Here is a 14,907-nt window from a genome sequence, read left to right on the forward strand (position 1 = left end):
GTCATTGTAGGTCTGGGCGCCCTTGCCAGCCTGCACAATCAGAGACTTCTTGCCGTCGAGCTTGGTGATGACGGCGGCGATCTTGTTCTTGAGGTCGTTGACGGGGCCCGGGAGGCCCAGCGCGTCGCCGGAGCTGAGCGCCCCCGTGCCGCTGACCTGCGCGTTGCCGCTGTTGATCGCCGTCACCAGGTTATCCGACGCCTGCTGCACCTTGGCCACGTCGCCGCCGCCGTAGCCTTGGATGGCCGTCCCCAGCGCGTCGACCTTGGTGCCGATCCCGGACAGCACGCCGGTGATGGTGGGCAGGTCGCGCTCTAAGACCTGGGTGGGCGCGGCGAGCGTGCCGCCGGCGGCGAGGCTGAGGGTGAGGACGGAGAGGATGGAAAGTTTCATGATGGTTTTGATGGAGGGGATTGTGGGTGTGGTTTGGTGTGGTTTGGTTTGAAGTGTAGGGGGATGGTGGGTGTTGACTGTTGAGTGACGGTGGATGTTGATGGATAATCTTCCCTTTATATCTATCTCAGTGGGCTCTACGTGCCTCCGTGGAGATGTTGGGACCTCAAACTAGCAAAAGGATACTGCCACGATGGATGGTGGATGAAAATTGAGGTCGGTCGATCCCCAAGGGTCGGATGATGTGCACATACCCGAATCCTAAGTGATTTACAGGGATTGAATCACCGGTGGTCGGAATGTCTCACATTCCGGGGAAGAGGGAGCAAGGTCCCAAAAACGGGGGGGGTGGTGGATCGGTGGTAAGTTAAGAATAAAGTTGAACTACGGAGTACAAATGTCGAGAAGGCCCTCATACTGATGGGGTACTGGGGTACTGGGGTACTGGGATAGGTCTGCTCAGTGAAGTCTATCTTGCAGACGGCCTCATTTATCAGTCAACTTTGACTTTCTCTTGCACTCTCACAAGGGAAGAATCCAACTCTTGGCTTTGTACACAGCTGAGACTTCCAGGGGGCTCCCGGGCGGGAGCGGCAGGGCAGAGTCTGCGGAGAAAGCTTTCCGCGTCGCATTTAACTTTGCTGTTTTATGCTGGTATCCAGGATGATGAACATCAAGCCATGGCATACTTCTTTCCGAACCGCTGGCCTTGCGGTGCCTGCTGTCTTCCGGGGTTATGTTCGTCGGAATTGATACTTGGAGAGGTAGGGATAGTTGGCGCAAGTTCAAGCCTGTATCAGATAGCTATAGTTCAGGACCTGCAAGAAAGCACGGATCAACTCACTACTCCGCACATACCTTATTTTTTTTTTTTTTTTTTTTTGAGGGCAAGAAGAATGCTGGTTCCACGTGACTCTTCCTCTCCCCGGCTCCACTGTACAGTAAGTTGCATGCTGTCTGATTGGCTACATCAGCTAAGTCACATGACCCATTTTTCGTTGGACAAGGGGCCTAGCTTGGAATAGATGAGTCATGCTGGACTATGCGCACTGTTATCTGCGCATAAGTCAGAGCTGATGTTTGTCTAGTTTGCCTAGAGCCAGCGGGTGGAGGCCCCAGGTCACGGGCCGATTTTTGGTCGTACCTAGGTAGGCCTAGCCCGCTACCTACTTGCCCTGTAAGGGCGCTCCGATACTAGCGCCGTGGCCAGCGGAAGTCACCTGCAGAACAGGCCCTCTTGTTCGTGCCACGTGCTGTTGGGGCTTGTACAAGACACTGCACTCTTCATTGTGAATATGATGCAACATGATGAATCCTCAGTCACTCATAAACTATTACCAGTCTGCATTATAAATCGATGACTCTAGTACTGGGGATACAAGATATTAGCTTAGATTCGAGAGCGTGTAGTAGAAAGGAGCAGCTATATATCACGAGAATTGTCCACAGCTTCAAGTCTTAGAATGTTCGAAAGAGGTGACAAGACACATAACGAGGGTCTAGCCTGCAAGCTACTGGAAATAGGCAGCTTGCTTCCACTATGCGGTTCACAGCCCGGGGATCTGAGCATTGGAGAGTGGTTTCCGGAAGGTAAGGGTGATGGAATCGGTTGGGGATTTCAGCCCGTGAACTGAAGGTGGAACTCTAGCATTCAATCATTCTAAGCGCTGCTGCGGTGGCTGTGCTGACCTTTCCAGTTGACTGGATTGTGGCTCACGGCGGGTAGGAGGTGGATGGAGCTACCTGCCCAGTCTGGTGCAGTGTTGGCAGCGCATGTGCCAGCAGGTGGCTGTTTTTTTGAGCCATTGCATTTTGTTATCCCCTCTCATCACCTTTATTGAGCCTTTGTTCTCTGGTGGGATCTCGGTCTGTCGTAATGTTCCTCATACCTATGCATTGTGGTGGAAATCTGATGACGGTGCTGGTCATGCCACAGCAGTAGGTGGGTGCACATGTACAAGCATCCAAATCACTCACGGTTGGCCTAAACACCCTCTCTGCCTGGTTCTTGCAACTATTGCGCACTACGTGGCAGGCCTAAAGTACAACATTCACAACGCGCCCAAATGTGAATAATTCAACTGATATGCGAGACGCTCCCTCCACGCTAAGGCGTTCTTACGTTCCTATCAAAGGTGGCGTAGCCGAGATGACGCAGGTCGGCCATGCTCTTCTCTCCCACCGACCGGTAGGACTTATGTCCGATTTTGGCATTATTTTCAAGCGCTCTCCGCTTACTTTTGCTGCCGCAGTCTGGGGGATGGAAATCGACACAGTACAAGAGAAAATATAAAACTTCATCACCACCAACTTCATCACCACCTGCCTGAGACATCTTGCCTTAACTAGTACAACACCTTCTCTGCCCACAACATTAGATCTACTTTCTCACGGTCGCATCCCATCTAACCCTCCCTTCCCAAAGAAAACTCGTGAAGCGAAGATAGATACTAGTAGTGGTTGCTATGACTGCTCGCGATCCCGCGACTTTTGCCTTGACCCTGCGGCCGCGGCCACCAACAAACTCGCTCGGCTAGCCACGCACGTGAACTACGTACTAGTACTAGAAGTCGGGCTCCGGGACCTACCCACGTGAATGGACGGCCTTCGTGAGATCCGGATCCCCCTGTTTATTCCACGTATCGGCAGAGAAGGGCGGAGGAGACCTCCGGCTCCAGCGATGGCAAGCCCTCTGCCGCGCGTTGCAGGTGGAATTCTACGGTCCCCAGGACTGCATCACACAATGTCGAAAGGTACGTTCGATGCAGATACCCGAGTCCTTGCAGAAGAGGCTGACTAGTGAGAACCTAAGCTACAGGCTGTGGAAAAGGCGCATGTCAACCTGATCGATCTGATCGATTGCCGCCGAAGATGCGGTAGATGCGGTAGGCATCGGAGGGTCGATCTTCGTACGAAAAGAAGAGAACCGCTCAATCAAAGGCAGGAGAACGTGATTTTGGGTTGGAATTGGACTTTTGGTCTTTTGCTTAGTACCCACTCGTTGATGAAATTTGGCCATGTCAATAGATGTAGATACTTGTGCTTTGGGTGTCGGCCCCCCTATAGAAGTCATTGCATCTCTATTGAGCTATGAATCACGGAATACTCGATCAAGAGCCGGATGATCCATCGGATAGCCAATCTCCCCTTGTCTACGTGATACTCGACATGTTAGAAATCATCTTCGTCACCTTTTTGATCTGCTTTTCAGGGCTTTTGTGTAGGGAGCACTGTGGCGTGCCGCGGCGGCGGCCAAGGTATGAACCACCCGGACGAACTCCTTCCGGTCACGCTCCTCTTTCAGTGGAAGAGCCGACGGGTCCGCGCGTGCGGCCACGAGGTAGCCAATCGGTGGCAGAAAGTAAGATGAGCGAGACGGGGATGTCGCGGACGTCGTAACTTTACTCGTGTAGCTTGGAGGCCTATAAGCACTAATGCCAAGATACGAGGGGCGGCAGACGCACTGTGTCTGCATCTTTTGGGATGTTGGCTGCCATTCCTGGCCTCTGTTCTCCGACGGGGTGAGATCTAGATTTGTCGGGCATGATGATTTATTCCCAGTCACATGGGGCTAGAGTTCTTTAGTACTCTCTAAGTAGACCTGAGCTCGGTCTCAACGACCAACAAGGCAACGGTGGATCATGCCATCTAACAGCCTCTGATACCCCTGATACTACTCGATATGCAGGGGCAGGGTGTAACCACAACGTATGAGGGTTGTCTAACGGTAACAATTCTGGATTTACAGAACTGAGCTAGCCGGCTCTCATTGGGCAAGTCTGAGACTTGGGATCAAGAATTGTCGAGACAGGTGGCGATTGGTGCAATTTCATGTCAAGTGACTGTATAATAGCATCTCGTAGTGAATGAGCTCAATATACAAAGTCCGTCTGAGCTGCTCTGATTGGGGTTGGAATTAGCCGAGTGGGGAAAGGGGCTGACAGGCAAACCTAAAACCCCGTAAACGAGCCGTACACGATTCGTACACCACCCGTAAACAAACCCCTTTGGCCCCCCGCAACTGCGGGGAAAATTGGGCCGATGGGGGTGGACCGGGCCATCTCCACCCGACTCCACCGGAAGACTGCCAGAATCATCTCTCCACCCGTCATACCCAGGCGCTAGGATGCTAGGGAGACCCTTCGGTGCAATGAGAAAGCGATCACGGTGAATGGGAGGTGGATGCGAGGTGATTGCCACCCTCCTATCGACCACGTGCTCGGAAAACTCACCCCCCGGAGTGGGGTTGTTGGGTTCCAGACGAGGTCCAAGTCCGGGGACTCCGCAGTAAAAGCCCAAGCTTCACTCGATTAGGCTAATGTCACCATTACCACCATTACCACCAGTACCGGAATACCACCATTCCTACTAACCCAGTACCATCACCATCACAAGCGGTGTGTCGCAGCTATAAAGGTCGGAGATCCCCCCAGATCTCCCAGATCCCCCCTCCCCTTCTCCTGTCTCCCTCCCTTTCATCCACCCCTTTCTTCCCCAGAAATCGCCAACATGGCTAGCGACCCCACAGAGAAGGAAACCTCGGCGTTGGAGGTCGAGGACCAGCCCACCTCTAAGGACGAACCTGTCTACGATGCCAACGAGAAGGTCGACTATGACAGAGCCGGCGCCATCGGTGCTGAGGAGGTCGAGCATCGGATGACTGTGCTCGAGGCCGTGAAGGCTTATCCCGCTGCCAGCGCCTGGGCCTTCGTCATGTCATGCACCATTGTTAGCTCTTCCCCCCAATACCCCAATATACAGATCACTTGTCTAACACTTGACCTTGTGATGCCATAGATTATGGAGTCCTACTGTGTTTTCTTGATGGGACAGTTCATCGCCACACAGAAATTCGCCGACGACTTCGGGGTATATAGCGACGTCTCAGGAGTTTATATCATCGAGGCTTCCTGGCAGTCAGCATTCCAGTGTAGTGGACCACTGGGCGCCTTCATCGGGGTCTTCGTGGCAGGCCCCATTACTAGTTGGATCGGATACCGATGGGCAACAATTGGCGGTCTCATGGCGTTGAACGCCTTCATCTTCATCTTTTACTTCGGCAACAGCCAGGGGATGTTCTTCGCCGCTCAGATCCTGGAAGGCATCCCGTGGGGCATCTTTATCGCCAATGCACCCGCCTACTGCGCCGAGATTGTGCCGATGAGACTGAGAGCGCCAGCGACGCAGATGTTGCAGATGTTCTGGGCCATTGGCTCCATCATCGTTGGCGGTATCACTTACCACTACCAATCCAAGAATGACTCCTCGGCCTACAGGTTTGTCTGCTCCTACCGATGAGTTCGAGCGAGTACTGTACTGACCATCTCTCTCAGAGTTCCCATTGCACTGCAGTGGATGTTCCCCACTCCTCTGGCTCTCCTACTCTACTTTGCGCCCGAATCCCCCTGGTGGCTCGTACGCCAGGGCCGTCTGGCCGACGCCGAGAAGGCTGTCAAGCGCTTGGGACGCGCCAGCGTGGAGGAAAACCCCGCTGACGCAGTCGCCATGATGCGTCGCACAATCGAGCTGGAGAAGACGGTGAAGAAGCCCACTCTCGTGGAACTGGTGCGGGGGACCGATCTTTATCGCACTTTGATCGTCTGTGGTGTCTACGCATCTCAGAATCTGACCGGCAATCTGATTGCGAACCAAGCCGTGTACTTCTTCAAACGTGAGTCCCGTCCATTCCCTCGCAACCTCCTAGTAGGCTAACACCAGATGACAGAGGCTGGCATGGGCGAGACAACCGCATTTGCTCTGGGTCTCATCACTTCGGCCCTCCAGTTGATCATGGTCATGCTCTCGTGGATCCTCACCACCTACCTCGGCCGGCGCACCATCTACGTCTACGGCCAATCGATCAACTGTATATTCTTGGTCGCGCTCGGGATTGCGGGCTCGTGTGGCGCGAGCACGGCGGCGAGCAACGCGCAAGCATCGTTGGGTTTGATCGTCTCCGTCCTGTTCTGCTTGGGCCCCGCCCCGTCCTCGTGGGTCATCATTGGCGAGACCTCTTCCGTCCGCCTCCGGCCCCTGACCACCGGTGTGGGCCGCGGTGCCTACTACTTCATCAATATCCCTTGCATCTTCCTCTCCAGCTACATGCTTAACACGGATAAGTGGAACCTGGGCGCCAAGAGCGGCTACGTCTGGGCGGGCACGGCCTTCATCTGCACCGCCATGGCGTGGCAGTGGATTCCCGAGATGAAGGACCGGTCCTTCCGCGAGATCGACATCCTATTCAAGCGTCGGGTCCCGGCGCGCAAGTGGAAGCGGACGGTCGTGGACATTCGCGATGATGAGTAGGCGGGAATGGTCTTCGGGGGAATGCCTGGGTGGCACGTAATCAACTCAAATTTCGAAGCGAACCCTTTCTACCTGGGTGAGCCAGTTTATGCATGTTTCTAGCTTTGTGATACTCAAGGTCAAATCCACAGCTTAAAGCTCAGACACTTCTAAACGGTGAGATCAGGGGGCTTGAATGTAAAAAAAAGAAAAGCTTGGAGCGTAAGTGTCGCGTTCTTGTTATGTGTAGCATGGGCGATATGGAACGATGTCTGGAATTCTTGGTGGTTTATTGATTGCTTGGTTGATGAACTAGCTAGGATCTCAAGCTACAGTGGACAACTCGCTTGGTGAATCGCCTCGGATCACGTGGCCGGACGACCGCCGACAAATACCTCCTCCTATCAGTACTATACCGCATCTTCATTGGAAAGGCCCATTGCTCTCTGAATCAGAATCAAAGTCACGTTCCATATTCCCCAAATCACCCCTCTCTGTCCACATACATGTCTTTGTCCCTTCTTGCGTGTCAGGCAGGTAGTCTCGTAGGGGATGATCTTGTACCACGATCTCCTAATCAAACTCGGCATTCTCGCACTCGTTCGTTCGCCAGAATCCTTCCGCAAACCATGTCTGCGAGCTGGACGTCCACCATCCGGGGTGATATCTAAGCAGAATCTGCAGTGGAGAAAGCACCTATGCAGCAGGCTATTTCCACACTCATCACATGGAGACGGCGATATCTGTGTCTCGAGCAAGTACACCAAGTCAGCAACCTCGATAGCTCAATTGGGAGCCAGAGATAATGGATGTATTGGGCTCTCGAGGCAGTCCCAGTGCACAAGACTTACCCAAGTCAATTTTATCGCCAACACTAAGGGCTCAAAGTGTCCGCTTTCAGGGATTCTCTTTTTCCCTGGTAATTGTCTGCTTGAGCGTTCGGTATCGCGGGATCGATTTCCTGAGTATCAGGGATGCCAGCTCTCCTGAGCCCTCCATATGTTCGCCAGATCGCCACTGAATATCAAGATACTGGCGCCGACTCTCATGTTCACCCAGAGAGATCACGATGCCAGCATACTTGAGTAGAATCGCATTTAATATCAAGTGGCGCATGCGTCCATTCCCATCGGCAAATGGGTGTATCATAACAAAGTCGTTACAGTATTTCGTGGCCATGTGGTGACCGGATCGATCTTACGATTTTCGGCGAGTGGAGACCGACCTCACCCTCTGCCTTCCTTTCCCACTGAGGTGTGGTCTTTTCTCCATTTCAAAGGGTTGGAGATGGTGTGGGAAGGAAAGGAATTTCGTAAGACTGACAATAATCAAAGGAGCTAGGGGTTGTTTCCCATATTTTGTGGTGTAAGCAGTGGTGATGTAGCTGAACGGAGGCTTGGGTGAGGTAGTGGTGGGAGAGAGAGACATCAGTGTCGTAGCGATATTATGCTATCGATCCACAGAGTACGGAAGGTGAATAACTTGGGGAAATACCCCTCCGGTGAATCATGCTGAGCTGGAGCAGTACCAATTGGATCTGGGAAGATTCACTGTTTCCGCCAGCAGGCAAATGTCAGTCACAGACAATACGATGCCTCAGTGACCTTCATAGCTACTTATTAGGTATATCCCAGCAGCCGTGCGCATACGGCCGCCATTCGGGAGCCAGCCCCGGTGGAGACTTCCGCCTGCCAAGCCGGGCGGTTTCTAGCACTCTCATTCGTCCCAAGGGTGGCAATGTGTGCGTGCGCATAAGCCGGTCGATTGCCGCTTTCTCCATTGGTAGGCCATCATCCATATCAACTTCGTCGAACTGCAAAGGGGGGGGGGGGGTTTGAATTTTTGTTCAATCCCTAAGGCTTATGAATCAACTCAATTCTCTGGCTGGTAACGGCCGCGCAAGGGGCGAATAGGCCGCGGGTGTGCCATATATAGCCGGATGGTACCCCGTTAGGGATCGTGAGCAAAACCAATCACTCGATCCATTCATCCAGGCATCATCACCAACCCCTGAGAGCCATGGGCGACATTTCCGAGACTGTGTCGAAGAGCACACCCAACGAGGCCCTCCAAGCCCGGTATCTCAACGACACCACGCCGACCATCATGGAAGCCTCGAACCCCGTCCTCGCGACCATCTGGCGCCACAAATCGATCCGCCATTTTTTCCCCTCCCCCTTACCCGACGGCACCCTCGAGACCCTGGTCGCCTCCGCCCAGAGCGCATCCACCGCCTCTATGCTCCAAGCCTGGAGCGTGATCGCAGTCCAGGACCCCTCCCACAAGGCAGCCGCCGCGCAACTCAGCGGCAACCAGGAATTCATCCGCCAGGCGCCGCTCATGCTCTTCTTCTGCGCCGACCTTAACCGCCTCACAAACGTCTCGAAATGGGAGGACCAGCCCGCGACGGCGCTGAAGAAGACGGACATGTTCATTCTGTCGACGATCGACGCGGCCGTGGCGGCGCAGAACGTGGCGCTGGCGGCCGAGTCGCTGGGGCTGGGCATCTGCTACGTGGGCGGGGCGCGCAACAACGCCACGGAGCTGTGCGAATTGCTGGCGCTGCCCCCGCGGGCCGTCGTGCTGTTTGGCATGGCGGTGGGCTGGCCGGATCTGGCGGCGCACGCCCCGGATATCAAGCCGCGGCTGCCGATGCGGGAGGTGCTGCACCGTGAGAAGTGGGATGATAGCCATCAGAGGGAGGATGTGGAGCAGTATAATGCGAGCTTGGGGGCGTTCTACGAGTGGCATCAGTTGTTCGGTCGGCATAGCTGGGCCAAGTTCGTTGCGGGCATGTTGGCGTTCGGGGAGTTGGATGGACGCGAGAGAATGCGGCAGGTGCTGCTGGATCGGGGGTTTAAGCTTGATTAGGATGGGGGCCTGGTGGTAGACTAGAAGACAGTGTGTTCGAAATAGATCGTGTTCTAGATCTGGAGCTACATAGTGGTGGGTTGACTGGGTAGACGGTTTGAAATGTGAAGATTATGGTATAAGGCCTAGGGCTATTGACGGCGGGCCCGGGGAGCCTTGCCTGAGACTGCCAGCGAACCGTCCACCTCGGTGTCCTCGGCTAGTTTCTCATAGATAGCCTGACGTAGTCAGAATCCATCCATCATCAAATATGACGATTCGATGGGCGGTAACACGCCTGGTGATTGCATGCTGCATATATACTCTAGATAGCCACTTCTTAGATTTGACAGAGGTACAAAGAAACTCCCCTGCACAAAAATTGCAAACTAAATGAGCCAATTCAAATGTCATAATGATGATCTTCTTGGGTGTCCAGCAGCCCAGAATTCACAGAATGTGGCCAGGCACGTGACCAAAGAAGACTTACTAATTCTTTCCAGTGCATTCTCGGAAACCAACCACAACCACAAATTGACTTGCAAGAACTCTTACAAAAAGGCGCAATGCATCGATAGCAATGCCGCGCGCATGCAATCAATCTTGTGATCGATGCTACAGTATCAAGGAGCGGTGTTCCTGGGTGGAAGGCTCGAGCCAGTGCATGCGATGCTCCCGCCTCGGCTTCACCTGCAGCAAGACCCGCCAGGCCAAAAAGCCCGGTCGACGGGTTCTGTCCGCCGCAGCACTGCAGGCCAATCGCCCAAACACCAAAAGCACCAGCTTACTGCCGAGAGCTTTTCCGTCGGCCGGGCAGATCAATCTGATCTACCACTGGATGTCCAACTATGAGACCTTTGACCGCTTTCTCCTGGGCCCCGCCTTCTGGCCGCGCCACTGCGCAGCGCTGATGACGCATCTGGAGCACTCGCAGTCCGTTCTCGAGCATGCCTACCTGGCGTCCGTGCTCTCCGCGACATACTCGGCGGAGAACAGCCTCCACACCAGCCAGCCTGCAGATGGGCTGTCCACGGTCTACCGGCACGCCTCCACCGCGCTGCGGAGCCTGCGCGAACTCCACGTCACGGATCGCCAGCAAGCATCCACGTGTCTCGTCCTGGGCACCAACATCATGCTCTTCGCCATGTTCCAGCGACCCGAGAACGTCTTCACGCTGTGCCGGCAGACGTTGGTCCTGGTCCGCCCCGTGTACGACACCATCGACGGGCCCGACCCGGAGGACTTCTTCTTCCTGACGGGCACGATGATGCTGGAGATGGTGGGCAGTCTGATCCATGGCGCCGTGCCGGCGCTGAGGTTCCGCCCCCCGAAGTCTCCGGTGTATGTGGATCGCTACCTGGGGCTGTCGACATCCCTCCTGCAGCTGCTTCACCGGGTCGGGGAGCTGAATTCATCACTCTCGGATGCTGTCGGTCCCAATGTCGCCGTCAACCCTATGGCATCGCGGGATCTCGACGGGCTGGAGTCGACAGTCCTCGCATGGCAGCCCGATGTCCCTGAAAATCTCTGCTCGATGTTCTCGGCGGTCGAGATCGCACACATCTTCTGCCAGGTGCAGGCGATGCGTCTGTGCGCGCTTCTGCTGATCTACCGTCTGAAGATCCCCTTCGGGATGCATGACGCACCTGCGCGAGCGATCGCCATCTCAATCCTCACGCAGTTGCAAACCACACTGTCCGTAACAGGGAAGGCGGTCAAATTCGCCATGCTGCCCGTCCTGGTGGCCTGCGTCGAGCTGACGACCGAGACGGAACGAGACGGGTGGCTGTCGCAGGTTCCAGAGCTGGTCTGCTGCTCACGGGCGTATGGTCTATTCATCCAAGGGGCTATCCGGGCTTTCTGGACGGCCCGGGATGCGGGGGTGGTATTTCGAGGGTATAATATCAGCCGGTTTACATCATGCTCTGATGATCGAAGCAGCCCGCAGCAAAGACCGCAATGAATGTGGCACTCCATCAATAGGTGGGACTGCTCATATCTAGTCTGGGTGCTCAATCCATGGCTCAGATTCGGTGCCCAGTTGAAAGAGGCAGTAAAGGCGCTTCTGCTAGGCTTCACCGTGCCGATCGCGCGATCACCCGTGATCAGCTCTGCGCTAAGATGGACATGGCGAGGGTTTCCAGGGTCAGGTAGACATTCCTAGGGAGAACAAGAGTTTTCACGGATCCTAGGCATTTTGAGACCAATTGTGTGGACGTCTATCATGAACGCTATTGAAGCTCAACATCACCTTTACCCAGCGTTCAGATCGTATAGCCCCGCATCCTCGCAGAGAGCAGTTCCCCTGAGAACTTGGCAGGAGCACGAGTGTTCGAAACCCAGGGCATTGCTTTGAAAGCAGACTCCCACGGGATTACTCGAGCATGGATCGATTTAAGGAGTTATTTGCATTCTTTTCCGGGTCGCGAATGTATGTCAAAGGCTCACCCCGGCGGTCGCTTCCTGGGGCTTTTCACCTCTGACGCAAAATCGGCCGTGGCCAATATTTGAAGTAGGACGTGTTCGGCTACAATATCAGGATAGTGTAGAGACATAAACACCCTCACTGTTCAAGGACACTATTCTCAAAAGTTTTACTAGTGGCTACTCTCTCAACTACCAACCAGACGATCTGCAGAAACGGCTAGTACCTCAGACATTGACACCGAACTGACCACAAGAGGAATTGGCTGCAACAGGGCCGTATCTAAATAGGATATAATATAAGCTACGCTGGAACCCTAAACGGCTATTATCAGCAGCTGTAGTGAAGCCTAGAGCAGCTCGGGCTAGAGAAGATATTTCGACTCGCATCTGTCAGAACAAGGTTGCTCTTGTCTCCCTTCCGAAGGGTGCATGATATATTTGTCCGTGGACGGATCAACTCCAGTATTGAGTACCACCTGAAGATTCCTCTGACCGTTCCTTATACAGTGGGGCATGTAGTGCTCGGGGAGATCATCAAGCGGTGTGGTATTGGACTTTTGTAAGGATGCACCAAGACTGAGACCACCTGTATGTCAATGACTCTTATCCAACTGGGAGGGCTGGCTACGAGAGCACGGCAGGGGACGATGCTAGGGGAGCAATGTTGTTCGCCCTTGATGCGTAATCCTGAACGGCATTCCAACAATTGGGGCTGTGGTTTAGTGGTATAATATTCCCTTAGCATGGGAGAGGTCCGGGGTTCGATTCCCCGCAGCTCCATCTTTTTGGTTTTGCTGCTTGTGATCGATTTCGTTGCTGGTGGTTGTGGAGCATGGTGGGTCGCGGTCTGCTCATTGGCTAGAAAGAAGAGTAGGAGACCAACGAAAAATTAAGGGGGCATATCAATTCCGCCTAAAGACAGTAACGGACAATCTACACCCAGCAACTTGGAAGACACATTGTTGTGAACTCTTGTCAATGACTGAAATCCACATCACTTGATCAATCGGCTGCAAATTATATTTCCCTCCGCAAGTCGTAGCTCACCCCGCATAGTTGACAAGGTAGCAAAAATAGACGCAAGAGAGGGGCGTCGCAGGCCCCTCCGGCGTCAAGAAAAAAAAGTACTATTGCTCACACTCGGACTCGAACCGAGGATCTCAGCATTACTAGTGCTGCGCTTTACCATCTAAGCCATGCGAGCGGGTGATGCTGTCTGGCTGGCAAGACGCCCATATGATCAAACTGCATACCTTGTCAGCGACATTATTGCCATCTTGTCCGCTTTCAACCATGTGAAATGTTTCAAGTAGCATCACCTGGCTTCAGTTTCATGGCTTAATATCGTTATCCTCTCTGTCTGCCTATGCTATACGTATCAATTAGATGAGAAGATGAATTCTAAGAACCGGGGCTGGTTTCCGGACCGTAATGTGCGAAGCTGGCACTAACTATATATCTATAGACTCAGTTGGGACTTGCACAAATTGACTAACTCCCTGTGGGAAAAGTCCTACCTATCATGTCACAACTGGGTGACTATATGATGACCATGTTAATCCACCTGCCACATACTTAGTCCATCAAACCCCCATCACAACTGGCTATCAGCCGCCACTCATCCCGGACATTCGAATTAAACTATATTGAAGGCGTTCGCGGTCTCCGACGGACTCACAAAGAATATACTGCTTTACTTGATACCGCCGATTAATGCTTTCGCATAGCAGGAACGTCTATTTTGAATCACTCTCGTCAGACATGTAGAAGCTGGCGTCACGGTAAGCAGATCCCATTATTCACAGTACCCCATCGTCCCCCTGCTCAACCCTGCCCATCAGTTCGACCACATCCTTTGCAATGCGTCTCGTCTTCCGATCCAAGGCCGTAACCGTAGATATCCAGATAAACCTCTCCTTCCAGAATGCCCAGCGCTCCTTCGACCAGCCCTCCGACCCCTGCCACTTATCATAGGCCCGGATCTCCCGTCCCAGGGACCCCTGCTTCCCATAGATCTCCTTCCCACATCATTCAAGCCACACAGCTGCCGCCGGCACGAATCCATTCAGCGCCCTGACGTCGATAATCTCGAGCGCCTCGTCGCGCTTCATGTTGTAGAAGTCCTCCTCGTCCTCGTCACAATCTTGGATGGTGTTCTCGATGTGCGGATGATGGCATTTCTCAAAGGGGGCGTGCTCCAAGGTTCTGCGTAGCACCCACGCGCCGTGATTGATCAGAAACCCGAAGCGGTTGGGGCGGGGCAGACGCTGGTAGAATTTAACGGTGAAGACATTCGCGTTCAGGAAGCGTTGTCGCTCGGTCTCGCGGGTGGTCGTGTTGAAGCAGTGATGCACATCTGTTACTGTCTCAGTTTCCGTCAAATGGGAAAGGGATCGCTTGAAACAGCGACTCGATATATGGGAATAGGAGTAACAGCTTACAGTCGTAAGTGAACTCGCACAGATGCATGGAGAACCCCTCCAGCCATTTGAACTCTCCATCGCAGTTGGGGAGCTCATTCAGGGCGATGAGAAACTCCACAAATCGGTCGCAGTGCTCGGGGAAACGCTCAACGGCGCCGATGAAGGGCTACGACCCCGGACCCTGTCAATTCTCTGTTTGCTTGTTGGGGGCTTGATACAACTCAGCCCCCGATTGCGCCCCATTACCTTAATTGTGCGAGTAAGCACTATCGTAGCTTGTACACAGAGCTAACATGATATGATGCTCCTAGATTGGTTTATCGATGATGCCAATCGTTCCTTCATTGGGCCCTTACCCTCCCACGGCATTTCACAGCATTCGGGGTCCAGCTTCGGGAACATACAGAGACAAAAGTAAATAGCTACGAACGCAGGAAAGGGGAAAAGAGACAAAAGTCCTTGGCAGAGATCCAACAGAGACCTCTTTCCCCAAATACCAAGTGCACGTCAATCTCAATCTTACTATTTC

At 53.7% G+C, this 14,907-nt stretch overlaps 4 protein-coding genes and 2 non-coding genes across 6 annotated transcripts; 4 read left to right on the forward strand and 2 right to left on the reverse strand.

Moving 5' to 3' along the window:
- The first annotated feature begins 4,780 nt into the window (after nucleotides 1–4,780).
- Nucleotides 4,781–6,840, forward strand: BO95DRAFT_511955 (putative MFS maltose transporter). Its single transcript, XM_025591479.1, has 4 exons — nucleotides 4,781–5,121; nucleotides 5,191–5,669; nucleotides 5,727–6,064; nucleotides 6,119–6,840. Exons 1-4 carry the CDS (start codon nucleotides 4,903–4,905, stop codon nucleotides 6,697–6,699), a joined length of 1,617 nt encoding a protein of 538 aa, XP_025445307.1. The 5' UTR covers nucleotides 4,781–4,902; the 3' UTR covers nucleotides 6,700–6,840.
- Nucleotides 6,841–8,784: 1,944 nt separating this feature from the next.
- Nucleotides 8,785–9,549, forward strand: BO95DRAFT_356005 (NADPH-dependent oxidoreductase; the record flags this gene model as incomplete). Its single annotated transcript, XM_025582283.1, has 1 exon — nucleotides 8,785–9,549. One exon carries the CDS (start codon nucleotides 8,785–8,787, stop codon nucleotides 9,547–9,549), a length of 765 nt encoding a protein of 254 aa, XP_025445308.1.
- A 521-nt stretch (nucleotides 9,550–10,070) lies between these two features.
- Nucleotides 10,071–11,836, forward strand: BO95DRAFT_36850 (uncharacterized protein). Its single transcript, XM_025582832.1, has one exon. The coding sequence runs from the start codon at nucleotides 10,109–10,111 to the stop codon at nucleotides 11,489–11,491; it is 1,383 nt and encodes a 460-aa protein (XP_025445309.1). The 5' UTR covers nucleotides 10,071–10,108; the 3' UTR covers nucleotides 11,492–11,836.
- An 827-nt stretch (nucleotides 11,837–12,663) lies between these two features.
- On the forward strand, nucleotides 12,664–12,735 carry BO95DRAFT_t68. The gene has a single exon. It is a non-coding gene; the product is annotated as a tRNA-Ala (tRNA).
- Nucleotides 12,736–13,086: 351 nt separating this feature from the next.
- Nucleotides 13,087–13,159, reverse strand: BO95DRAFT_t73. Its single transcript has one exon. It is a non-coding gene; the product is annotated as a tRNA-Thr (tRNA).
- Nucleotides 13,160–13,754: 595 nt separating this feature from the next.
- Nucleotides 13,755–14,780, reverse strand: BO95DRAFT_460649 (DUF3632 domain-containing protein; the record flags this gene model as incomplete). The annotated part of the gene is made up of 5 exons (XM_025588758.1): nucleotides 13,755–13,973; nucleotides 14,034–14,311; nucleotides 14,397–14,544; nucleotides 14,625–14,644; nucleotides 14,735–14,780. 5 exons carry the CDS (start codon nucleotides 14,778–14,780, stop codon nucleotides 13,755–13,757), a joined length of 711 nt encoding a protein of 236 aa, XP_025445310.1.
- Nucleotides 14,781–14,907: the final 127 nt, after the last annotated feature.

This window comes from Aspergillus brunneoviolaceus (genome assembly GCF_003184695.1).
Source record: "Aspergillus brunneoviolaceus CBS 621.78 unplaced genomic scaffold BO95scaffold_12, whole genome shotgun sequence".
Taxonomy (NCBI): Eukaryota; Fungi; Ascomycota; class Eurotiomycetes; order Eurotiales; family Aspergillaceae; genus Aspergillus; species Aspergillus brunneoviolaceus.

Bases quoted from the DNA above. Each gene is read 5' to 3' on its own strand.
- BO95DRAFT_511955 (XM_025591479.1), top strand. From the start codon at position 4,903: ATGGCTAGCGACCCCACAGAGAAGGAAACCTCGGCGTTGGAGGTCGAG. The intron at 5,122-5,190 runs GTTAGCTCTTCC...GTGATGCCATAG, and splicing joins TCGTCATGTCATGCACCATT to ATTATGGAGTCCTACTGTGT. The intron at 6,065-6,118 runs GTGAGTCCCGTC...ACCAGATGACAG, and splicing joins AGCCGTGTACTTCTTCAAAC to AGGCTGGCATGGGCGAGACA.
- BO95DRAFT_36850 (XM_025582832.1), top strand. From the start codon at position 10,109: ATGCCGCGCGCATGCAATCAATCTTGTGATCGATGCTACAGTATCAAG.